Raw genomic sequence first — 26,654 nt, forward strand, 5'->3', positions numbered from 1 at the left:
GGGCACTCTGACTCTCCCCTTTTTCTTCCTTAAAACAGGCGATAAAACCCCCATATGGAATATGTCCTCACTACATCCGAAGGAGAATAACACTGTTATCAAGGACAGGATGTTGAGGCTGAGAGAATTCTATACAAAACTTACTGAAATAATTCTTACCTTCTTTTAGCCTCTCCACATAGTTATTTTCCACAATTGCGTGTTTGTTCAGCTTTGTAGCCTCAGGTTTTGCCACTTCTTTGGGGCTTTATTTCCTTACGAGGGCTCCCGTGTCACATAAAACTTATATTAAATAAATGGGTATGTTTTTGTCCTGTTAATGTCTTATGTCAATTTAATTCTTAGGCCCAGTCAAAAACCCAAAGAGGGTAGAACTTTTGTCTCCCTTATAGAGGCAAACCCCAGATACATTTATTCTATTAGTGCATAGCATACAACCCTAGGTGTCTGCATCCCTATTTTCTCATAGAAAAAGTAGAAGCTTGGTATGATACACTTGATATGCAGTGTGTTGCTCATGGATGAAAGTCCTTATCTTCAGTTTATTCTTCAGATTAAACTGCCATTTCCCAGTTCAGTCTATGAACGATACTAACAGGAATTATATGGGAAAAGATGTTCCATGGTCAATCACGTTCTGGAAACACTGGATTCCTTTACTGCAAGCCTTCCTAGAACCAACAAGTTAATGTATACTGTGATTCTCCAGGAAAGGGATCTTTCTTTATACCTCATATGGTGAGGCACTTTAACATTTGTTAAATTAAAAATGGAAGAAAAAAATAAAGAAAACAGAAACAAAAAAAGTTTTTTGATTGCAAGAATTCATTACAGGGCTTCCCTGGTGGCACAGTGGTTGAGAGTCCGCCTGCCGATGCATGGGATGTGGGTTCGTGCCCTGGTCTGGGAAGATCCCACATGCCGCGGAGAGGCTAGGCCCGTGAGCCATGGCCGCTGAGCCTGCGCATCCGGAGCCTGTGCTCCGCAACGGGAGAGGCCACAACAGTGAGAGGCCCGCATACAGCAAAAAAAAAAAAAGAATTCATTACAGAGAAATAAGGAGGCAGCTAGGAAAATACTTCTATTAGTAGGCTTACGATAACCTAGAAATCTGAAAATCTGAAACTTCCCCTATGCCATAAAATGTTTCCCAGGACTGATACTATCTTTTAAGGTCTCCTGTCTATTTGGTAGCATTTGTGAAGTACACTGAAGGTTTTTTCCTGGCTTTTCTAAAGAAGAAATTCATTCCATTAAAACCACATTTGACAAAAATTTTTAAAAATTAGATACTGGATGCTAAAAGGGCTTTCTGAATGTTTATTTTTGTATTTTTCAAGTCAAGACTGTATAACTCTGTATGAACTACCTAGGATTTATATACCAGAATAAAAAGAACAAGCAAAGGTTGTATAGGATATCTGATTCTTTTTTAATCTGAACAGAAAATAAGTAAGTATACAAGTTTGCTAAAGAGAAGTGGTAAAAATTGAATGTTATGTATTATGGAATCAGTACATCAAGTTTTAACTTTGGTAGTCAGTGATTCTTATAGTTAATTCTGCAAAAAAAAAACCCAAACCAGTTATGCAGAGACAAGAATATAAAAAGCCCCTTTCTGAATCCCAGTTTGATAAAACTGATTTCATATCTAGCTTATTGATAATACTCAATTTCAGTTCTCCCTGTGCAAATAATACACATAGTCATTAATGGTGGTCTGGTGAGATGAAATTGATTTCTCTTAGGATATAGTTCAACATAATGACCCAAATACAAAAAAGTTATTAAAGAGTCACAGAGATAAACCAGTGCCTTAGGAAACATAATTCATTCATGTGCATAATTTTATAACATATTTTTTAAACATAAAATCACAGTCAAAGACAGTGATAACATTGCATACTCAGTGCTTTACTTCATGTAATACATTCCTATGGCTCATCTGGAGTTTAACGCCATGTAACCACCACACTTCTAATGAATGGGCTCCTAACATATACAAATCCATCCAATTCTTTAAAAATTCTAAAAATCTTATAAGACCTTGAGCTTGACATGTAAGGACTTTGTGTTTTCATATCCCATCACTGAGAAGATTAGGTGTGAAACACAGTAACCATCCCCTGTAAGCAAGACTGCACATATACTTTTGTTGCATCACCACAAATAACCCTCAAAACAACTCAATAATGAAGATTGCGAGTGGCACATTTATTATTTAGCCAAAGAAAATCCAAATGGCTTTCCTGGATTCAAATGTACCCCAAGACATAAGCAAGGAATGAGTATAACTGTGGCAGCTAAAGACATCTGCCACGGGGTAATAAAGGCCATTATGCCAAGATGTACATTTTGATAATACACTATGATTTGTTTGTTTCCCACTATCATGGGGCACAAGAAAATGAAACTCAAGACTATCTTGTTAGAACAGGACAAGTGATGACCCTAGTTTTAAATAGGGTTCTTCATTGAAGGAAAAGATAGAGCCATAAAAGTCAAAGTAGCTGACTTCAAATGGTTTACATCCCAGGATGAATCAGGTTACACTGATTTAAGCCCAATTTAATTTAGGCAGGTTTTTAACCACAAGAATAAGGACATTCTTAGTACATATTAATAATTAAACCAACATATACACAATTAGCAATATCCTATATGATATTAAATGTTTCAACAACTTATTCGTGATTATTTTATATCTAGTTAATTTGTTGTTTTGTTTAAAAAAACAAGCTCAACTTTATTTTACAATGTACTTTGTATTTCTAATTGTATTGTGTAATTATTTCATTGAAGCTGGTTCAATACAGTTCTCTGGATTCTAAGAGCCAAACTCAACTGTATCTTCTGTTATCTGTTTGAATTCATAATTGCCTCTGCCATCCATATGCAGGTAGTACTATGGGAAAGAAGGGGGAAAAAAATCAATAACTGAGAATCTCCTTTTTGTCAGGAATTTATGTAGAGCTTATTATACGAGAAAATGACTGAAAATAATTGTTTTAAGCCACTAAAATCTTCAAAAGTTTATACTCAGAAATGCATACCATTTTCCAAGGAAAGACTAAAAGAAGATGTCCGCTCTCTTTAAAAGGAGCCACAATATACAACTGCTTGTAGTGGATACAGTACTTTCCATTAAGAGAACTAAAACACCAGACTTCCTTATTATTTTTTCCTTATTATTTTAAAGGAACCAAATCTGTAAGCATCCCACAAATCAGAAAGCTTCTAGCACTCCACAACCAACAATCTGATCTACAGAGGTGCAAGTGCACTAAGTGCAAGCCTGTCGTATAGGACAGCCTCTAAAATACTTACTTTAGCTGGTTTCCCAGATCAGCTCAGAACCTCTAACTTAAGGCTTTTTGTTCATTTGTTCTTTGACTTAGCAGAGGAGGATGAGAACTAGAGAGTGAGCTCAAATATTTCATCCTATGAAGATGCTTAGGACAGCAGTTACAAAGCCTTCCGTTTTATTTAGTGGCTTTTTGTTTACAGAAAAGACTTTTGTTTTTCCATTTTCTATATTGTTATTTTTAAGCTATTCTGGACTCTTTAACATTGCAGTTTTTTGTGTTACCCCTCCTTCATATGATCAATGGCCTGACGGTTATTTTGATAACTGTCTATACACCTCCAGGAGAAGAGGAGAGGGGAAACCCAAGTCCTTTCACTGTCCTATGGCTGTAATGTTTATGAACTTCTGAGAAAACACAAAGGCTTGGGTATATTTTAAACTGCTTTGATTTCTAGTTATTTAGTTTTTCATTCAATTCATGAAAATGGGCAAATTATAATGTCATTAAGATAATAAAAGTATCTTTAAAAGTCAACAGCTATATAGAACTTCATTACGGTTTATTAAGAACTTTCATACAGGCTACCTCTTTGATCCTCACGGTAATCTATGAGACAGTTAGGCAAGGATCAATACTTTATTATACGAAGGAAGCAATTAATGCCAGAAACAGTGATGCCTGAACCCAGGTTTTCTGACTTCAAATCCCATGCTCTTCATTTAACCATTTATACACTATCATCTAAACCATAAGGTTCTTGAGTGTAAGGACAGTACTCTGTATCCCTCATGACACTTAGCCCAGTATCTGGTTAAAAAGATAATCAATCAGGTATGTATTTTATGGGACAAAACACCCTTACCATGTTCCAATTTTTCTCAACCCTTTCTGTATCATTTAGGTAGGAAAAAAAGGAAAGAAGAGAAGAGGGAAGGGAGAAAGAAAGAAAGGATGGAAGGAAGGAAGGGGGGGGAGAGAGGAAGGAAGGAAGGAAGGAAGGAAGGAAGGAAGGAAGGAAGGAAGGAAGGGAGGGAGGGAGGGAGGGAGGGAGGGAGGGAAAAGAAAAGAAAAAAGAGAAGAGGAACTAAGCTGGGTTTATTTTTAGGGTTTGATTATTTTACATTAAGAGTTGAAGAGAACTCCCACACTGAGAATGGCACTATGGCACTGCTGGAGCACCTGTACCTATGTAAACCTCACTGTAATATCTTTGTAAATTATAGTGACCACCTAATGAATTCTGTTTATTACAGTGTGATGACAAATATAGCTGACATTATATAGTTTCCTCCTTGTAGTCCTGATCTCTACTAAAACTGTCTCTAAACTTTTTGCTACCTGATCCTTCTTAAAACTTTCTCCTTCTGTCAATACAGAATGGTAAGAAAAAGTTTGTTTGGCCATAGTTGTGATAAGATTATGCACATTTTAGTCAGTTATTATACAACAGTCATTTATAAAATTGGAGAACTTCTGTCAATACAGAATGGTAAAAAAAAGTTTGTTTGGCCATAGTTGTGATAAGATTATGCACATTTTAGTCAGTTATTATACAACAGTCATTTATAAAACTGGAGAACCACTAACTGGTTCTCTAATATCTATCATATATAACAAGGGACTGTTTACATATATTGTAGCTTTCAAAATTAACAACTACAATAATATTTATGAAAATCCTGTTTTATAAAAATGAATTAGCATCACCTTTTTCCCTTAAGTTATATATTTATAAGGGAATATACACCAAGAAATCTAAAACCATAATCACCTGAATTCATATATGAAAATAAACTCTCACTATACCATTCAATAAGAAATACAAACCTCATGGTGTTTCCAAAGAGACTTTCTATGTGACACAGTGAAGAGGGTAATGCCAACCTAATACAAGGAAAATGATTTAGGTTTATATCAAGAACACAAAGTCACAAATTAAACTAGTCTATATAATTTAAGCTGTTAAGATGACTGTCTTCAGTAGCTATAGTTAAAAATCAATGCCAAAGAGAAAGAACTGTAACTGATGCCAAATGTTTAAGGTAATGCAAAGTACAGGCCATTGACCGCATAATAAAAACTAACAAGTATCAACAGAATCTTAAAGAAAAAAAAAACTAAACTAATAGGTACTAGCTTAATTAAGTGTATTATTTTGTTTTGGGCAGGAAATATATATCCTAGCACATTTTGTATTTTATTGTAAAAAATATATGAAAAGAGTATAAAGGTGGTAAAAGTAGCAAAAAGTCAAAAACAGGAAAATTAAATCAATATAGTACTGCCTACAGCAAATTTGTTTTTCAAATACAGGGTCATAATCTTTTATTGGAAACCCTTATTTTGGAATGTCTTAGAATTCAGACTTTGGAAAAGTAGTATTTACCACCCCCAGAGGGTTCTGAGGCAGAATTCAGAAATCAAACACATCAATGTTTCTGCATCAACACATATGGACATGAACATTCAGTGAGATAAATAAGAGCTTAAAAGTCTTCTGTTAGTTCAGGCCAGGTCTGGCTACCCAGTGAACTTGCTACAAAATAATGAAAAATCTTTTGGTTTTACTAGCTTACTGGATTTCAGACTGTGAATTAGGATTTATAGATTGTTCTTCAAATTTTCAAAACAACACTAAGAGATATAGCTAGTTGCTCTGGATCAGTGATTCTCAACCAGGGAGGGGAGGCAGGGGATTTTGTCCCATAGGGGACATTTGGCAAGGTCTTTTTTGATTGTTGCAACTGAGAGTGCTACAGAAGTCTAATGAGTAGAGGTCAGAAATGCCGCCAAACATCCTACAAACAGAGGACAGCCTCCCACAACTAAGAGTCATCCAACCCACAATGTCAACAGTGCTGAGATTGAGAAACCTTGCTCTAGATCAGTGTTTCTCAAAATGGATCTCTCGAGGCTGAGATACATGCTAGGGTAGCCAGGAAATCTCCACCATGAGTTCCAATTTTTATCTTCATTTTGATAATTAAAAAGAATTTTGAGTATGTTCTTCTTATCACTTCTATCATGAGATTTAAGTGCCCAAGTTTGTGTTTACACTTCTGTTGGCACCAAGTGGTGACTTAAAGTGGTATCATTTAAAACTTTTAATGTATCATAAGTTTGGCTGCCATGGGAAAGGTTTTCAAACAGGTTAGGAACTGCATGACAAGTATACGGTCCGTTATTAATAAAACATATATTTCGATGGTGCAACACATATCTGATTTTTGAAACCTCACTTCAGATATTATTTCTCTTACAACTCTAAAATAACTGGATTAGATCTCAACTGAATGAAGGCATTCTTATAATAGAATTACTTAAGTCAAAATACGTAAGCAAAATTCAAAACATAAGATCTGGACCTCCTATTATTTTTGGACCTCAGATTAAACCTAAACGAGTGGTTTAGTTTCAGCAAAACAGTATCATAGGTCTCTCTAACGCTGCAGTTTTGAAACTGTGTTTTAAAGTTTTATCTGTTTTATAAGTTTATATTGGTTTTGTAGCTTTTGTAAATGAGTTTTAAGTTTAAGTTCATACTTCATTTCATGCTTATCCATATTCAAGTGCCATTATAGTAATACAATTTATCAACTGGGGGCTCCAAAAGAATTTTTTTCTTTTAAGTGGAATCTATACATAGGAGAATTGCATCCTTTGTGGGGACTTGCAGCCTACAGCTAGATATAAGAGGAAACTGCATGGACAAAATTACCAGCAAAGTGCCTCTAAATCACTAATCAAGTAGAGACTACGTGGTTCTATGTGTAAGAGATTCCACAAACACCTCTAATGCCTATAAATCTGAAAATATGTATGGACAAATGGATAAAAAATTATAAATGACTAAAACTGATTAAGAACAGAAAACCATTAAAGAAATAAAATCAGTAGCTATAAAATCTTCCTAAAAGATGAACGTAGCAAATTTATTCCTTCTTCATTATGCCAATTCTTCTCAAACTTTAATGTGCATTTGAATCATCTGGGGGTTTTGTTAAAATGCAGGCTCTGATTTAGTAGTAGGGCTTGAGACCGCATTTCTAACAAGCTCCGAGGCGATGCTGCCGCTGCTGAGCTGTGACCAACCACACTTTGAGCAGAAGGAATTGATCCTGTATATATGCATCGTGACTTTTTATATTTATTGTGAACTCCCAAAGAGCAGTTACAAAATGTTAAAAGACTCCTGTACTTCATTTGCTTACACTGAAACTCTAAAAAACAGTTAGGATACACTGCTCTTGTTCTCAAAATCCAACACAAGTATAGATGATGGTGACAATTCCTCACAGGAAAAAAAAACAAACAAAAAAACTGAGATTACTGGATAATTACTTAAAGAATGGAACCAATGTAGACAGCCTCAGAAAAGGCTACTAAAAGAAGCCTTGGTAAAATACTGGCCAGGCCAGAGAAAAAAATGGATAAATTAAAAGTTGCCAAATAATTACTATCGAATTTTTTTAATTAAAATTTTTTTTTATTTTTTGAATTTTCTTTATAAAAATACAAATGATATTTAGGTAAAGTTGATGGAACAAATTAAGAAAATATCAGTTTACTAACTCTGAGTATAGAGAATGAGTTAAAAGGAAAATAAATGTAAACACTTATTTTATATCTAATACATGGCTAAAAAGAATTATATTCAGAATTCACTGATAATTTTTTTTACTCATATCTATTAATTATCAGTTTAAAATATTAAAGCAAGATATCATCCTATGATAGTAATTTTGTCACTTTATAACTTGGAATCTTCTCTTTGGGTAGATATTTGGTTGGACACAGAGTAAACTGAAAGGGGGGACTGAGAATTTATCACACTTACCTTTCGACAATGACTGTAAATGTAGTCTTCCACATCCACACTAACTGCACTTGTGCATTCATCCAAAATGGCAAACTGGGGCTTATGATAAAATAATCTTGCCATCTGAAGCATAAAAAGAAATATTCTGTACAATCATTTAGAGAGCTAAAATTAATATGCGAAAGTAGATTTACTTTAAATTGAATACTCATTTACAGTCTTCTAAAGCAAAGATGAAAATTATTCTAACTCAAAAAATCTACTTCTCAGAAGCAAAAACAATATAAAGAAACCTGATTGTTTTTATTATCGTCCTGAACAAAGGGAAAAATGTAACACATGGGAAATATTGTTAAGAGTAAAGCAAAAACTTTTAAGACTGATGGGAGATGAAGTTGAGTTTTAAACTAGTATTAAAGAAAGCTCTCTAAAAGTCAGAGGGTACACTTTTTGATGAAATCTTAGAATTCAGACTATAGATGACTCATGCAAAAACTGACTATTTTTAAACATTTTGTTGCTAAAGTAATGTCAATATTATGTTGCCAATTAATATTCCCACCAACAATGTTTGAGTGCACCTGTTGTATATATCCCTGTGGTCAGTACTGGGCATGCTCATTTTTAAAAGGCTGTGCTAATTTTATAAGTGAAAATTAACATCAAGGTTAGTATAGCTTACATCTCTTTGATTAGCAGTAATGCTGAACATTTTGCTGTTTATTTTCCATATGTAGCTTATTTTCTGGGAATTATTTATTCTGATCCTTTGTCTAACAGATACTCCAAATTGTCATCTGCTCTTAACAGTGATCTCCATGTTGCATGACCATGGACACTTTCTATCCTTGCCCAATTTATCTTCTCTGCAACATTCAATGCAGGTGACCAGTCCCTCCTTCTTGAGAAAGTGAAATCATGGTTTTAAGTTTCTTTCCATTTCTTATGCTGTTTTCTCAGTTTCTTTTCCAGCATTTTCTCTTTCACTTGACCATTAAATGTTGGGGTCCCTGATGGTTAATTCCTAGGTCCTCTCCGCTTTTTCCTATGTTGTTTCTGAGTGATCTCATCAAATCTCATGATTTCAAATACTATTTACATTTGTAAACTCTCGATATATCTCCCTCACCCATACTTCTCTTCTGATTTCCAAACTAATACATAAAAATTCCTATTTGATCTTTCTATTTGGATATCTTACAGGGCTCACAGACTTTAAAAATCTAAAACTCAACGGATTTTCTAGATTTTTCCCTTAAATCCATTCATCCATTTCCCCCACCCCATCTTGAACATTTCAGAAATGAAGCTATCAAACAAGCTGCTCAAGCTAGAAAGCTGTGAGTCCTCCTTGATCTTTCCTTTCTCCTCCTCCCTTCCCCTCCCCCCCATTTTTAGTCCATTCAAGTCAGTCCTGTGGACCCTACTCACCTTCCCCCAGCTCACAATCATGTCCTTAGCCCAGAGCATAATCCTCTCCTGCCTGGACGACCACAAAGAGCCTCCTGCTTCCTCTTTTGCACCTCTTTAACCCATTCTCCATGTAATCAGAGAGGATCTTCCAGAATCGTAACAGAGAATTTCATTCTTCTGCTTAAAACCCTTCAATAACTTCCCATTTCACTTAGAATAAAATTCAAACTCTTTACCATGGTCTACAAGGCCCCGCACAACCTTATTACTACTCACTCTCTAACTTCAACATTCCAGCCACCCTCTCCTCTCAACTACCAGGACACAATGTGTCACAGGTCTTACAGGCTTAGCACGTCACTTTCCTTGTGTCTCAAACGCCTTACTCTGCTCCTTGCATCTTTCAAATTTCTGCTTAATGTCACCTTCTCAGACAAACCTACCCTGATCCCTTTCCCCAATCCAAGTAGGTCCCTTCTGTAACATCTCTGCAGCTCTTCACATACTGTAAATTGTATGTTGTCTGTTTCTTTGTCTACCCCTTAGGCTATAACATTCACAAAAGCCGAAACTCCGTTTTAATCACTACTGTACACCCAACACCTGTGTAGTATAGGAAACATTCAAATATTTGATAAATGAATGACTAAAACATAAAAACAGCTTTCTTGGGGTTTATATCTTATTTATGAGAGGTGTGAGGAAGGGGAAGCAGCAAGGACAGACCATCAAGAAGTTCAGCTGTGCAGAGAATGAAAGGTATAGGCTACATGGGACCTTTGGTTAAGGCAGAGTTTGCTTTTTAGATCACAGAGACCTGAAAATATCTTTCTATAAGAGGACTAGAAGAGATTAAATATGGGGGGGTGTGTCGGAGGGGGTGCATAACTGAAGGAGAGGGATGTGATAAAGTTGGAGGAGGGAGGGTCCAAAAACATAGATGGAGACATTTAGCCTTTCTCAAGAGGAAGGATGACATATCCTCCAGTAAGAGTGGGAGCAGGGAGGTCAGGACAGCCCAGTGCAAAGTTATTAAGAGGAGTGATGATTTGAAGGCATTCTACAAATGCTCCTCCTCTGTGTTCCCATGCAATGCTTTGCATACCTTCGTCACCACACTTAGCACATTATATGGAAATTGTCTCATCGTGTGTTTTTCTCTCTCCCACTATGCAGTCAGCTACTCGGTTTCTCAATACAAGGAGATTTTGGAGTATATGAACTCTGCAGTCATACTGCTGACTGAGCATGACAGGCCACTCCCACCCCCCACCAGCTTTAACATTTCCTAGATATCTTTGCCTGGCAAGCCACTTAACTGTTCTACATTCTATTTCCTCTGTGAAATGGGACACTCACAGCTCGCATCTCACAGGACTATGGCGAGAATGAAATGAGATAACCTGTGTAAAGTGCTTGGCATACTGCCTATCGCCTATTTAGCACTCAATAAAAATTAGCAGTCATGTAACTGAAATAACAGCATCTCTTTTTTCTTTAAGAAGTAGGAGGGGGCTTCCCTGGTGCCGCAGTGGTTGAGAGTCCACCTGCCGATGCAGGGGAGACAGGTTCGTGCCCCGGTCCGGGAAGATCCCACATGCCGCGGAGCGGCTAGGCCCGTGAGCCATGGCCGCTAAGCCTGCGCGTCTGGAGCCTGTGCTCGGCAACAGGAGAGGCCGCAACAGTGAGAGGCCCGCGTGCCGCCAAAAAAAAAAAAAGAAGTAGGAGGAGTTATTCTGCTGAGAGTGGTGGAGAAAGTAATGGGGTAGAAAGCCTGAGACTGGTAGTTTTCAAATGATTATCATGAAAAATGAGACAGAGGGACAAAAATCAGTAATAGGATTGCCAAGCCATGCTGTGAATCCCTGTAAGACTGGAAACCATGGAAGTGCAGTGCCACCAATCCATCTTATTCTCTGATTTTTTTTCCAGCGGTGCTCAGAAGCCAATGTACAGAGATGCCAAGGCAAACAAATGCTCTTGGATTGGTGTTTAAATAATATGAGAAAACAGAAAGTGGGAAAGGAAGTTAAGGGGAAGGGATCATTTGTTCATTCCTTTAAGAAATATCTCCTGTGTACCTCCTATGTTCTAGGCCCTGGATTGTTAAGTCTGTGCTGGACAGGAAAGAAGGTAGTCAGAAGGGAACTGATCAATTATAGAGAAGGAATGGGTCAATATTAGAGAGACCTCAGTGAGTCTGAAGAACGGGGACAGCTGCCAATTAGGTAAAAGAAAAAGAATTACAAAAATGAATTTAAAAAAACACTAAAAATCTTATGACAGTGGTATGTCTGGTAAGGTGTTTTGGGCCTTTCTTTACACTTTTATAAACATTCCAACTTTTCTATCATATATACTTTTTCATAATTCAATATAAAGAAACCATCACTAAAGAGGAAGAGCAAGAACAGAAGAGTAGAAAAGAAAACTATGGGTCAGAGAAATAAGACAGCCCAATTTATGATATTAGGTGGAGCAACCCTGGCTGATGTTTGGACCAGGGTTGGACTAGCTGATGGCTGGACACAAATGGGTACAATGGGGGAAAAAGACATGTCACTTGAGACTTCAAGGCACAGTGAGAGAAGAGAACTGGTCAGACAGTTCACCTGCATATTGAAGGCCATATACTGTAATGTACTGGTTAAGAACAAGAGTTCTGGGGTCAGACTCACCTGCACGTGGATCTCAGTTCTGCCATGCAGCAGCTGTTTGGTATCAGTAAGCTGCTAAGTTCTCCAAGTCTTTCCCTCATCTGTACCTTACTTCACAGGGGCTCTTGAGAGAATTAAATGGGACCTGCCATTCCAAACCAATCTTTCCCTCATCAATATTCTAGTGCATTTTCTTTGTAACTATCACTGAAGACTGCCTGCCTGGTATCACAATTAAAGGAGCATATCTGGCTCTCCTAACTAGATTATAAAGGCAGGCACCTAGCTAAGTGCCTTGCACAGAATAGATTCTTAGCTAATCCTAAACTCTGTGGCAAGCATACCATAATTAATTTTTTTGCTGTTAAAATAATGGAATAATATTTCCCCCTATATTTATGTTGATATTTTTCAAGGGACTTTTAGAAATGTGTTCACCAGATCTCCCTTTATTCAGTAGTTTTATTCCATTCCCTCAAATTCAAATCCTGATTCTCCTTACCTAAGACTTCCTTTGGTTCATCTGTTTTATACCAACCTTCACTCATAGATTCACTGTTTTGGTTAAACCTCTCAAGTCTGTTCTTCCTAAAAACTATAATTTTTATAATTTATAAATTATAGGTTTTTATAATTTATAAAAATTATGTCTTCTCTTCCCATCAACTTTTTACTTTGAAAATTTTAATCCTACCAAAAAAATGAAAGAACAATAAAATGAATACACATACATTCTCCACCCAACTTCAGCCATGTTAATATTTATTGCATTAGCCTTTTCTATCTTCCTCCAAACCCTTCTAAAGTAGCAAAACAATATGCTCTCTTTTAAACTTCACATTCAATTCTCCAAATATTGGCCTATACAGAACACACCCTGTCAAGGGCTTGGCCATGCAACCGTGTTACAGGTGAGCTCTCCCCATTTCCCAGCTCTATCATGGTTCATCTAGCTTTATAGGGTTCCTTCCCCCACTCCCTATTCTTCCAAAATAACCTCTCACACCTCTAGGCATACCCTTAAATTTTGTATCTTCTAATAAAAACTACCCTCTGTGTAACATTTATACCAAACATATAGAATTCCTTAGTTTAAGCAGATTTATTTTTCTTTCTGAGTCTCCATTGTGTCCACTTGTGAATCTTGCCTTATCCTTCCATTTTCTTTGAAGTCATAGTATAGGAATGTAAATTAGTTTTCTTGAATTGCAGTTATTTCTATAGGCATCTTCTAAACTGATTCCAGAAATGCTCAATCACTTTGTATTTTCATGCCTTCAGCCCAATTTCCACTTTGAGTATGGCTGATATCTCCTCTTTCGTTTATGATTCATTCATCACTCTAGATTAATCTCACTAGCCAGACAAATCACAATATTAAGTTGATATTAAGTTCATATAGAACGGGTATGACCTGGAGAAAAACAACATGCAAAACAATCATGGAATAGGAGGTAACCAAAAGGTAGAATATAACCTGAAGATAAACAGTAAGCAATTCTAAAATAAGTCCATTCTGCTGCTATCTTTCCTTGGCTACAGTTTTCTCTAATTTCCACAAGGTTATAACACTCCCTCACCAAAACATTCCTCTGGATCTGCTCAAATTATGGTATGTCTAGTTAGAAAATGACTCCCTAAAAGTTATCCCCCTTGCGACTTCCCTGGTGGCGCAGTGGTTAAGAATCCGCCTGCCAATGCAGGGGACACGGGTTCAATCCCTGGTCTGGGAAGATTCCCACATGCCGTGGAGCAATTAAGCCCGTGCACCACAACTACTGAAGCCCACGCGCCTAGAGCCCATGCTCCACAATGAGAGAAGCCAATTCAACGAGAAGCCTGCGCACCACAACAAAGAGCAGCCCCTGCTCGCCGCAACTAGAGAAAGCCCACGTGCACCAATGAAGACCCAACGCAGCCAAAAATTAATTAATTACAAAAAATAAAATAAAAAAATAAAAGTTATCCCCCTTTACAGAGTACTCAAAGAATCCCTCTTAATATGTCACATTTTGTAGTCATGTTTGATTGAGATAACTTTAGTTGATCATAAAATAATTGCTTTGAAATGTTTCTTTATATTAGGAAAATTTTAAAATTCTAAATAACTTTAGGTAGTAGATACTGAGCCCTGAAACAAGGATAAATATAATGATAGAGGGAAAGGACAAGAACAGAATAAAGAATAAAATGATAATAAAATTAACATCTCTAATACCTTCAGCTACTTTAGAGAGAACAGGCTAAGACAGAGAGGTGTCTATAGGGAAAAAATACTGAAAGGGATCTCATAACCCAACCAGGACCTATGTGCTACAAAGTTCCCCAAACTTTTGGAAAAACGGATTAACGGTATATAATTGGATCTGCATCTTTTCCTTTCATAGGAATATTTTTGAATTTTTCAGAATTCCAAATTTACATGCAAGCTATACTTCTATTATCATATAAACTAAACCACACTATAATAATTGCTAAATAAAAAGATTAAAACAAAACTGTATGCCTTGATTATCAAAATGCTGGATTCTAAGAGTGACTTTATGCAACCAGCTGCATTGCTGTGCAGTGTTTTCAGAGCACACTTACTGCCATTCTTTGCTTTTCTCCACCACTGAGTACATCCATCCAATCCTGAACACTGTCCCAGCCTCCTTCACGTTCAAGGATATGACCCAGCTGGACATTGTCTAAGTATTCCTTCAGTACCTTTCAGCAAAATGATTAAAGATGAAATCATGCTTAATATAAACCAATATTCTCTATCTTGCTTTATTTTTTAAACTAGAAGGACTATAATACTATTGTCAATATCACTAAAAAAGGCACATTTCACAAAAGAATGTGGCACAAAGGTAAACAAACTCTTTACTTCCTATTTATACTAATTTTGACAAAATATATCTAGAGGCATAAAGAAAATAATACTATTGTACATAATTAAAGGACAAGGGCAATGAGAAAACAAACAATAGTGTAAAGACAAGGTTAAACATTCAACAAGTCATATTTAAGCAAAATGGTTAATGTCTTACCTCAACCTGGAAAGTTATAATTAATGATCAGGCTGTAGAAGCCTTTACAAAAGGTTAGGATAAACTACTTGAAATCTAAAATACTTAACTGATTAAGATAAAGACTCTGAAGTGGTGTTTTCAGTAAGTCTAGGAAATAAACATTTCCTTACGAGGTCAGAAATCCCCTTCTTTCTCTGATCTTCTCTTCCATCTGGATATATCACTTGGTCTCGAAGTGTTCCAAGGGTCATATAAGGTCTCTGATAGTAACAGAGCAAAAATCATTAGAAGTGATTTTTTAAAAAATAAGTTAAAAGATCTTGAAATCAAAGATTATAAAATAACTCAAACAAGGTCTTACCTGGGGAACGTAAAATAACTTTCCTCTCTCGGGTTTAGTTAGACGTCCTCCAAAAAGAGGCCATAACTATAAAAGCAAAGGAGGAGGGGGAAGAAGAGCTGTAAATTTCACAATGTGGTAGATTATATGGCAAAATAAGACTACAAAACCTTGAGGCCAATTTTTACTTACTTCACCAAGAACACGGAAAAGTGAACTCTTTCCACAGCCATTTGGACCACAAATTAGAACGTTTGCCCCAGATCGAACCTGAAAGGAAATGAGTCTATGAATTAATTAAATAGAATATACACTCAATGAACATTTCCATAGAGTCAAATAGTTCTTCGCTAATGATAAGCTTTCTATTATGTCTATAAATGTGATATTAGGTAGAAGCAGTGGAGGGTATGGATGAAGAGACCTTTTATTTTTGTTTACTCTCAATTTTTACTCAGTCACTTTTTTCCCACTTAAATATCACTATTGATATCCACTTAATCTCAATCAGAATACAAATATCTAAAGCTTGAATTCTTGAAAACAGTAATTATGTACGTAAACACAGTCTTGTTTTAAAAATAGAATTGTACTATATATACTGCTCTACAACTTGTTCTTATTTAACAACATATCGGGTGCTGAATAGACTCATCCTGCCTAGTTGGGGAGGTCAGCAAAGAATTATGTTTTATTTTGCTTTGCTTTTGAGGTTTTTAAAATGTACTTAAAAAAATCTAGTTATATATTGCTTACAAGAAATATACCATAATAAAACAGCTCAGGAAAGGTATAAATAAAGACTTGTACAAAATACAGATGTAAACAAAATGAATTTCATGGAAGGGATCAAGATGGTGGAATAGAAGGAAATGCCCTCCCTCTTGCAAGAGCACCAGAATCACAACTAACTGCTGAAAAATCTTATCAACAGGAAAACACTGGAACTCACCAAAAAAGATACCCCACATACAAAGACAAAGGTGGAGCCGCAATGTGACGGTAGGAGGGGAACAATCACAATAAAATCAAATCCCATAACCACTGGGAGAACACAAACTGGAGAACAATTATACCACAGAAGTCCACCCTCTGGAGTGACGGTTCTGAGCCCCACGTCAGGCTTCCCAACCTAGGGGTCTGGCAACGGGAGGAAGAATTCCCAGAGAATCAGCCTTTGAAGGCTAGCAGGATTTGACTGCAGGACTTCAACAGGACTGGGGGAAACAGAGACTCCACTCTTGGAGGGCACACACAAAGTAGTGTGCACATCAGGACCCAGGGGGAAGGAGCAGTGACCCCACAGGAGACTGAACCAGACCTACCTGCTAGTGCGGGAGGGTCTCCTGCAGAGGCGGGGGGGGGGGGGTGGCTGTGGCTCACCCTGGGGACAAGGACACTGGCAGGAGAAGTTCTGGGAAGTAATCCTTGGCATGAGCACTCCCAGAGTCACCATTAGCCCCACCAAAGAGCTGCGTAGGTTCCAGTGTTGGGTCACCTCAGGCCAAACAACCAACAGGGAGGGAACTCAGCCCCACACATCAGCAGACAAGTGGATTAAAGTTTTACTGAGTTCTGCCCATCAGAGCAACACCCAGCTCTACCTACCACTAGTCCCTCCCAACAGGAAGCTTACACAAGACTCTCAGACAGCCTCATCCACCAGAGGGCAGACAGCAGAAACAAGAACTACAGTCCTGCAGCCTGGGGAACAAAAACCATATTCACACAAAGATAGACAAAATGAAAAGGCAGAGTACTATGTACCAGATGAGGGAACAAGATAAAACCCCAGAAAAACAACTAAATGAAGTGGAGATACGCAATCTTCCAGAAAAATAATTCAGAATAATGATAGCAAAGATGATCCAGGACCTCAGAAAAAGAACAGAGGAGTCAAAGATTGAGAAGATACAAGAAATGTATCTTCTAGAACAATTAAAGACCTAGAACAATTAAAAAAAAAAACACCCAGAAGATTTAAGAACAAACAAACAGAGATGAACAACACAATAACTGAAATGAAAAGTACACTAGAAGGAATCAATAGCAGAGTAACTGAGGCAGAAGAACAGATAAGTGACCTGGAAGAAATGGTGGAATTCACTGCAGTGGAACAGAATATGGAAGAAAGAATGGTGGGATTCACTGCTGTGGAACAGAATAAAGAAAACAGAATGAACAGAAATGAAGACAGACTGAGAGACCTCTGGGACAACATTAAACACATGAACAGTCACATTACAGGGGTCCCAAGAAGAAGAGAGAGAGAAAGGACCCGAGAAAATATCTGAAGAGATTAGAGTCTAAAACTTTCCTTAACATGGGAAAGAAAATAGCCACCCAAGTCCAGGAAGTGCAGAGAGTCCCACACAGGATAAATCCAAGGAGAAACACGCCGAGACATATAATAATCAAACTGGCAAAAATTAAAGACAAAGAAAAATTATTAAAAGCAACAAGGGAAAAATGAAAAATACAAGAGAACTCCCATAAGATTAACAGCTGATTTCTCAGCAGAAACTCTACAAGCCAGAAGGGAGGGGCACGATATATCTAAAGTACAACTAAGATTACTTCCCTGGCAAGGACTTCATTCAGATTCAGTGGAGAAATCAAAAGCTTTACAGACAAGCAAAAGCTAAGAGAATTCAGCACCACCAAACCAGCTTTACAACAGATGCTAAAGGAACTTCTCTAGGTGGGAAACGTAAGAGAAAAAAAGGACATACAAAACCAAACCCAAAACAATTCAGAAAATGGTAATAGGAACATACATATTGATAATTACCTTAAATGTGAATGGATTAAATGCTCCAACCAAAAGACACAGGATTGCTGAATGGATACAAAAACAAGACCCATAAATATGCTATCTACAAGAGACCCACTTCAGACCTAGGGATACTACAGACTGAAAGTGAGGAGATGGAAAAAGATATTCCATGCAAATGGAAATCAAAAGAAAGCTGGAGTAGCAACACTCATATCAGATAGACTTTGAAATAAAGAATGTTATAAGAGACAAGGAAGGACACTACATAATGATCAAGGGGTCAATCCAAGAAGAAGATATAACAATTATAAATATTTATGCAGCAACACAGGAGCACCTCAATACATAAGGCAAGTGCTAACAGCTATAAAAGAGGAAATCAACGGTAACACAACAATAGAGGGGGACTTTAACACCTCACTTACACCAATGGACCGATAATCCAGACAGAAAACTAATAAGGAAGCACAAACTTTAAATGACACAACAGACCAGACAGATTTAAATGATATTTATAGGACATTCCATCCAAAAACAGCAGATTACACTTTCAAGTGCATATGGAACATTCTCCAGGGTAGATCAGACCTTGGGTCACAAATCAAACCTCAGTAAGTTAAGAACACTGAAATCATAGCAAGCATCTTTTTCAACCACAACACTATGAGATTAGAAATCAATTACAGGGAAAAAAACGTAAAAAACACAAACACATGGAGGCTAAACAATACATTAATAAATAACCAAGAGATCACTGAAGAAATCAAAGAGGAAATCAAAAAATACCTAGAGACAAATGACAACGAAAACACGATGATCCAAAAGCTATGGGATGCAGCAAAAGCAGTTCTAAGAGGGAACTTTAGAGCAACACAATCCTACCTCAAGAAACAAGAAAAAATCTCAAATAAGCAATCTAAGCTTACACCTAAAGGAACTAGAGAAAGAAGAACAAACAAAACCCAAAGTTAGTAGAAGGAAAGAAACCATAAAGATCAGAGCAGAAATAAATGCAATGGAAACAAAGAAAACAATAGCAAAGATCAATAAAACTAAAAGCTATTTCTCTGAGAAGATAAACAGAATTGATAAACCTTTAGCCAGACTCATCAAGAAAAAGAGGGAGAGGACTCAAATCAATAAAATTAGAAATGAAAAAGAAGTTACAATGGACACCACAGAAATACAAAGCATCGTAAGAGACTACTATAAGCAACTCTATGCCAATAAAATGGACAACCTGGAAGAAATGGACAAATTCTTAGAAAAGTATAACCTTCCGAGACTGAACCAGGAAGAAAGAGAAAATATAAACAGACCAATCACAAGTAATGAAATTGAAACTGTGATTAAAAATCTTCCAACAAACAAAAATCCAGGACCAAATGGCTTCACAGGTGAATTCTATCAAACATTTAGAGGAGATCTAACATCTATCCTTCTCAAACTCTTCCAAAATATAGCAGAGGGAGAACACTCCCAAACTCATTCTACAAGGCCACCATCACCCTGATACCCAAACCAGACAAAGATACTACAAAAAAAGAAAATTACAGACTGATGAACATAGATGCAAAAATCCTCAACAAAATACTAACAAACAGAATCCAACAATACATTAAAAGGATCATACACCATGATCAAGTGGGATTTATCCCAGGGATGCGAGGATTCTTCAATATATGCAAATCAATGCGATACACCATATTAACAAATTGAAGAAAAAAACCATATGATCATCTCAATAGATGCAGTAAAAGCTTTTGACAAAATTCAACACCCATTTATGATAAAAACTCTCCAGAAAGTGGGCAAAGAGGGAAACTACCTCAACATAACAAAGGCCATCTATGACAAACCCACAGCAAACATCATTCTCAATGGTGAAAAACTGAAAGCATTTCCTCTAAGATCAGGAACAAAACAAGGATGTCCACTCTCACCACTTTTATTCAACATAGTTTTGGAAGTCCTAGCCACAGCAATCAGAAAAGAAAAAGAAATAAAAGGAATCAAATTGGAAAAGAAGAAGTAAAACTGTCACTGTTTACAGATGACATGATACTATACATGGAGAATCCTAAAGATGCCACCAGACAACTACTACAGCTAATCAATGAATTTGGTAAAGTTGCAGGATACAAAATTAATGCACAGAAATCTCTTGCATTCCTATACACTAACAATGAAAGATCAGAAAGAGAAATTATGGAAACAATCTCCTTTACCATTGCAATGAAAAGAATAAAATACCTAGGAATAAACCTACCTAGGGAGACAAAAGACCTGTATGCAGAAAACTATAAGACACTGATGAAAGAAATTAAAGATGATACCAACAGATGGAGAGATATACCATGTTCCTGGATTGGAAGAATCAGTACTGTGAAAATGACTATACTACCCAAAGCAATCTACAGATTCAATGCAATCCCTACCAAATTATCAATGGCATTTTTTACAGAACTAGAACAAAAAAATCTTAAAATTTGTATGGAGACACAAAAGACCCCGAAGAGCCAAAGCTAGCTTGAGGGAAAAAAACGGAGCTGGAGGAATCACACTCCCTGACTTCAGACTATATCACAAAGCTACAGTAATCAAGACAATATGGTAGGGGCTTCCCTGGTGGCACAGTGGTTAAGAATCTGCCTGCCAATGTAAGGGACACGAGTTCGAGTCTGGCCCAGGAAGATCTCACACACCACAGAGCAACGAAGCCCATGTGCCACAACTACTGAGCCTGAGCTCTAGAGCCCGCAAGCCACAACTCCTGAGCCCACATGTCACAACTACTGAAACCTGCGTGCCTAGAGCCCGTGTCTGCTACAAGAGAAGCCACGACAATGAGAAGCCCGCACACAGTAACGAAGAGTAGCCCTGGCTCACCGCAACTAGAGAAAGCCCGTGCACAGCAACGGAGACCCAACACAGCCAAAAATTAAAAATAAAATAAAATAAAGACAATATGGTATTAGCACAGAAACAGAATATAGATCAGTGGAACAGGATAGAAAGCCCAGAGATAAACCCATGCACCTATGGTCAACTAATCTATGACAAAGGAGGCAAGGATATATAATAGAGAAAAGACAGCCTCTTCAATAAGTGGTGCTGGGAAAACTGGACAGCTACATGTAAAAGAATGAAATTGGAACACTCCCTAACACAATACACAAAAAATAAACTCAAAATGGATTAAAGACCTAAATTTAAGACCAGACACTATAAAACTGTTAGAGGAAAACACAGGAAGAAGACTCTTGAAATAAATCACAGCAAGATCTTTTTTTATCTACCTCCTAGAGTAATGGAAATAAAAACAAAAATCAAGAAATGGAACCTAATGAAACTTCAAAGCTTTTGCACAGCAAAGCAAACTATAAACAAGACAAAAAGACAACCCTCAGAATGGGAGAAAATATTTGCAAACGAATCAATGGACAAAGGATTAATCTCCAAACTATATAAACATGCAGCTCAGTATTAAAAAGAACAAACAACCCAATCGAAAAATGGGCAGAAGACCTAAATAAACATTTCTCCAAAGAAGACATACAGGTGCCAAAGAGGCACATAAAAAGCTGCTCAACATTACTAATTATTAGAGAAATGCAAATCAAAACTACAATAAGTTATCACCTCACACCAGTTAGAATGGGCATCATCAGAAAATCCACAAACAACAAACGCTGGAGAGGGTGTGGAGAAAAGGGAACCTTCTCGCACTGTTGGTGGGAATGTAAATTGATACAGCCACTATAGAGAACAGCATGGATGATCCTTAAAAAATTAAAAATAGAATTACCATATGACCCAGCAATCCCACTACTGGGCAGATAGCCAGAGAAAACCATAATTCAAAAAGACACATGCACCCCAATGCTCACTGCAGCACTATTTACAATAGTAAGGTCACGGAAGCAACCTAAATGCCCATGAACAGGCGAATGGATAAAGAAGATGTGGTACATATATACAATGGAATATTACTCAGCCAGAAAAAGGAACGAAATTGGGTCATTTGTCGAGACGTGGATGGACCTGGAGACTGTCATACAGAGTGAAGTAAGTCAGAAAGAGAAAAACAAGTATCGTATATTAATGCATATATGTGGAATCTAGAAAAATGGTGCAGATGAACTGGTTCGCATGGCAGAAATAGAGACACAGATGAAGAGAACAAACGTATGGACACCAAGGTGAGGGAAACAGAGGTGGCGGTCGGGTGGGGGGCAGGGTGGTGGTGGTATGAAATGGGAGATTGGGATTGACATATACACTAATATGTATAAAAGAGATAACTAATAAGAACTGCTATATAAAAATAAAATAAAATTTAAAATAAATAAACAAACAAACAATATATCACAGATATTCTTTCAGGTCAGTATATTCAGATTCTCCCCATTCCTCTCTTAATGCCTGCAGTGTATTCCATAGTAAGGATGTATCATAACGTATTTAAATACTCTCCTTTTGTTAAATATTTAGGTCATCTGCATTTTGCTTGCTCTTTTAATAATACTGCAATGAAGCTCTGAGAGTGCAAACTGATGCACTAGTGAGAAATACTTCTACAGATCAGATTCTTAGAAATTATGTATTGTATCAAAGTACATATGTATTATAAATATTTATAAGTGCCACCAAATTGCTCTGCAACAACGTAAAGTTAAATGAAAAATGTCAAGAGTGGTTGATTTCTAAGCTTATGGTCTTATCTGAGTTAATCAACCTGGTGATGAATCAAAAAACCTGAGTCATAATTGTAGCTCACACAGCAATGTATCACAGCAGGAAAAGACAACAGAGAGATATGAGTTACCCTGGCTGTGGAACCTGCCTTTTTTAAACTGTTGAGCCTTACGTTCTTATTTTTTAATTCAATGAATATGTATTGAATACTCAGTGTCTGGCTCTGTTCGAGGCAATGCAGCTACATTAGTGAGTAAAAGAGACCAAAGAAACCCAAAGAACAACAAAAAAACACAACAAAATCCTTACCCTTACCAGTACACATTCTAGTGGGAGAGATATACAATAAGGAACATGCATAATAAATAAGTAAATTAAACAGTATGTTAGAAAATAAGTGCTACAGGGAAAAAAATAGATAAAGGTAAAAAAAACTGTGGGGGGGGGGTTTGCATTTTTAAGGTGGTCAGGCCAGGCCTCACTGAAAATGACAACTGGGCAAAGCTGTGAAAGAAAGAGTAAACCAGAAGTTTATCTGGAGAGACTGTTGCAGTCCCAACCCTACCCACAAAAAGTAGCTACAAAGGCTGAAGCAGGAATGTACCTGTCCTATTCAAAAACCAGAAAGGATTCTGCTGAAGAAGAATGAGCAGGAGGGAAGAGTAGCAGGAAGTGAGCTCAGAGAGGTCAGAGGCGGTGGTAGGGTAACGGCAGGTAAACACTATAGGGTGCTGTAAGCCACTGAAAGAACTTTTTCTGATGGAATGCAGAGCCTTCTGCGTTATTCAAAATAGTCGAAAGTGGAAGCAACCCAAGTGGATAAATGAATAAACAAAATGTGGCATATACATACAATGGAATATTATTATTCAGCCTTAAAAGGAATGAAATTCCGGTACATGCCACAACATGAATGAACCTGAAGACACAATGCTAAGTGAGATATGCCAGACACAAAAGGACAAATGTTATGATTCCATTCACATGAGGTACCCAGAATAGGCAAATTCAGTGAGACAGAAAGTAGAACAGAGGTTACCAGGGACTAAGGGGTGGGGAGAAATGAGTTACTGTTTAATGGGTACAGAGTTTCTCTTTGCTGTGATGAAAAAGTTCTGAAGATAGAGGTGATGGTTGCACAACACACTAAATGTACTTAATGCCACTGAACTGTATACTTCAAAATAGTTAAAATGGTAAATTTTATGTTGTATATTAGAGAATGAGCTATTCTGAATGACTTTTCCAGATATTTGTCTTTTTTTCTGAGAAATTATTTTAAAGAGTTATTTTGATGGACTTCTTCTAAATACATATTTCTTTTTCCTATAAAATTGAATATAGTGAATATTCCTAGTAATACATTATATATAATAATTGTACTCTACTATAAAAGTGTTTCCCCTAGGAGCACCTTAAAGTTCAGAGAACGATTAATTAAATGGTTCGCTAGCACTCTGATTTATTTAGGTAATGTTAGCCATATGTACTGTTCTCTGCACCTAACTGCTTACTGTGGCTTTCACTGATATCCAATACCCCTCCACATTACTTGGTGCAACATGCTGGGAAACCTCAAAACCAAGTTTGTAATGATGTGTATAAATAGCAACTAGAGTTACTGAAATCCTTAGGTACTCTTCTATGCACAAATGTCTTAGACTCAGCATTAACTTTTCTTTACTCCGTGGCTTTTGATAATGTTGGACAAAACTTCCAATTATGACATCAGCCATGGTAAGCCAGCGATAATTTTTCCAAATTAAAGATTTGTAAAAACATGTATTTTTTTTTCTGGGTTGAATTAAGACTAAAAGCCAAGGGTTCCTTTCACTGAAAACCAGTTATTAAGTTCTTAATAACACTCTATTTTTAAATTTTTTAAATATAAATTTATTTTATTTACTTATTTTTGGCTACGTTGGGTCTTCATTGCTGCGCACAGGCTTTCTTTGGTTGTGGTGAGCGGGGGCTACTCTTTGTTGCGGTGTGCTTCTCATTGTGGTGGCTTCTCTTGCTGCAGAGCATGGGCTCTAGGGACAGGCTTCAGTAGCTGTGGAGCACGGGCTTAGCTGCTCCACGGCATGTGGGATCTTCCCGGACCAGGGCTGGAACCAGTGTCCCCTGCACTGGCAGGCGGATTCTTAACCACTGAACCACCAGGGAAGTCCCAATAACACTCTATTATTGAGGATCCTGGATTGCTTTACTGGGGCAACGAATGCTTTGAACCACCATATCTTTACCAATAAAAATATTCCCCCAGAAATATCACTTCTTGATAAATCCTACTTCCTATGAATTTACTATAATAAAACATCAAAATATTCTACACATAAATATGATTTAAATAAAAGAGAGATTACATGAAAGTATGCTGTTTACGAAGACTTACTGAGGCTTCTTTAAACATTAAAATATGCTCGCTTACTGAAAAGGTAAAAATTTTAGTAAGTTACAAAGTACTATTTTAATGCCCACATTATAACCTGCAAGTAGTTATTTCTTAGGGTTTCTCCAGTCTATATAAATATGCCATTGCTGAGGGAGTTTATAAAGGAATAAGATATAAAATCTCCTATCTCAAAGAAGCTTACATTATTTGATTGTTAGGTAACACAAAAGGCAAACTGATCATAAAGTAGGACACATTTATTTGTGATGGCCAAGTCTCAGTTTTATCATGCCTCTTTGCAGGAGAAAGGAATCTTTACTTTATTTTCAAGTAAGCCAGATGGATAGAAAACAATCAGATGTTACAAAGAAGTGATGGATGTTTGTTGAATTAAAAAACAAAATAAAACAATGTTAAAAAAATGATAGAAAGACAAAATAAATGAGAAAAAGCCAAGTCTAACTTAGAATACCCTAAGTCAGAAAGAGACAGAAGAGGAATTTATTAACAGTGGACCAAAAGTACAGAAGTCAAAGAAACAGCTCCAAGTGGAGGAGAAAACAATACAAGAATCACAGAATAAACAACAGTGATATGGAACATGGTCACAGAGTAAAAAAACTTAAACAAGCAGGGGTGTGACTGATAACTAAAATAAGACTTTCTAAAATGAAACCAAAATAAGAGCAAAAAAGTTAGGTCCTTTCTGAGACTAAAAGTGAAGGTATCAGGACTGGCCAGAAGTATACTAAAATTCAAACATAAAGGCTTTAAAGGGAAGGGCGGCTTTGGACTAAGATGAAAGGGACAGCATTAGTGTGGTAACACTATGACAAAGTGAGCATATCACAGACCATAATCATGATCTATTTATTCCACGTGGCTGCACATACAGATCCCAAATCTCTCCTCACTAGGCTCAAGCCATGTGCGCATCTGTATTGTTGGCGTATTCTATGTCTGTGTAAAGACACAAGTGAGGGAAAGTAGGAGAAAGGGCTAAGAGGATTCTTCAATGGAGAAATCTCATGGCCCTTTTTACTCTTGGGTAGTGACAATAAAGGGGCTACTGAAAATCTATCAAAGATGGAGTTTTAAGCTCTGTTTTATTCCTGAAATCAAGCCCTGTAGGTGGCCACCTACTTTGCCAAGGGAGCAAAGCAGCACCTAGAGCTGTAGCTCTGACTGCAGCACCTGGAGCTAAATGAGAAAACACTCATTTAGTGTTTCT

General features: G+C 37.0%; 1 protein-coding gene across 2 annotated transcripts in view; it reads right to left on the reverse strand.

Annotated features, from left to right (window-relative positions):
- Positions 1-1,408: 1,408 nt before the first annotated feature.
- The window catches only part of ABCD3 (ATP binding cassette subfamily D member 3), an 83,021-nt gene continuing 57,775 nt past the window's right edge, over positions 1,409-26,654 (reverse strand). The window contains exons 17-23 of one of the 2 annotated variants that reach the window (XM_004263044.3): positions 15,747-15,824; positions 15,576-15,641; positions 15,385-15,474; positions 14,787-14,906; positions 8,146-8,250; positions 5,136-5,192; positions 1,409-2,905 (exon numbers count right to left, since the gene is read on the reverse strand). In XM_004263044.3, coding sequence (XP_004263092.1) covers positions 2,828-2,905; positions 5,136-5,192; positions 8,146-8,250; positions 14,787-14,906; positions 15,385-15,474; positions 15,576-15,641; positions 15,747-15,824 — 594 coding nt within the window. In that variant the 3' untranslated portion in view covers positions 1,409-2,827. Of the gene's footprint in view, positions 2,906-5,135; positions 5,193-8,145; positions 8,251-14,786; positions 14,907-15,384; positions 15,475-15,575; positions 15,642-15,746; positions 15,825-26,654 lie in introns of those variants that run through there. The other variant, XR_007479151.1, reaches the window with a different exon arrangement.

This window comes from Orcinus orca, chromosome 1 (genome assembly GCF_937001465.1).
Source record: "Orcinus orca chromosome 1, mOrcOrc1.1, whole genome shotgun sequence".
NCBI classification, from domain to species: domain Eukaryota; kingdom Metazoa; phylum Chordata; class Mammalia; order Artiodactyla; family Delphinidae; genus Orcinus; species Orcinus orca.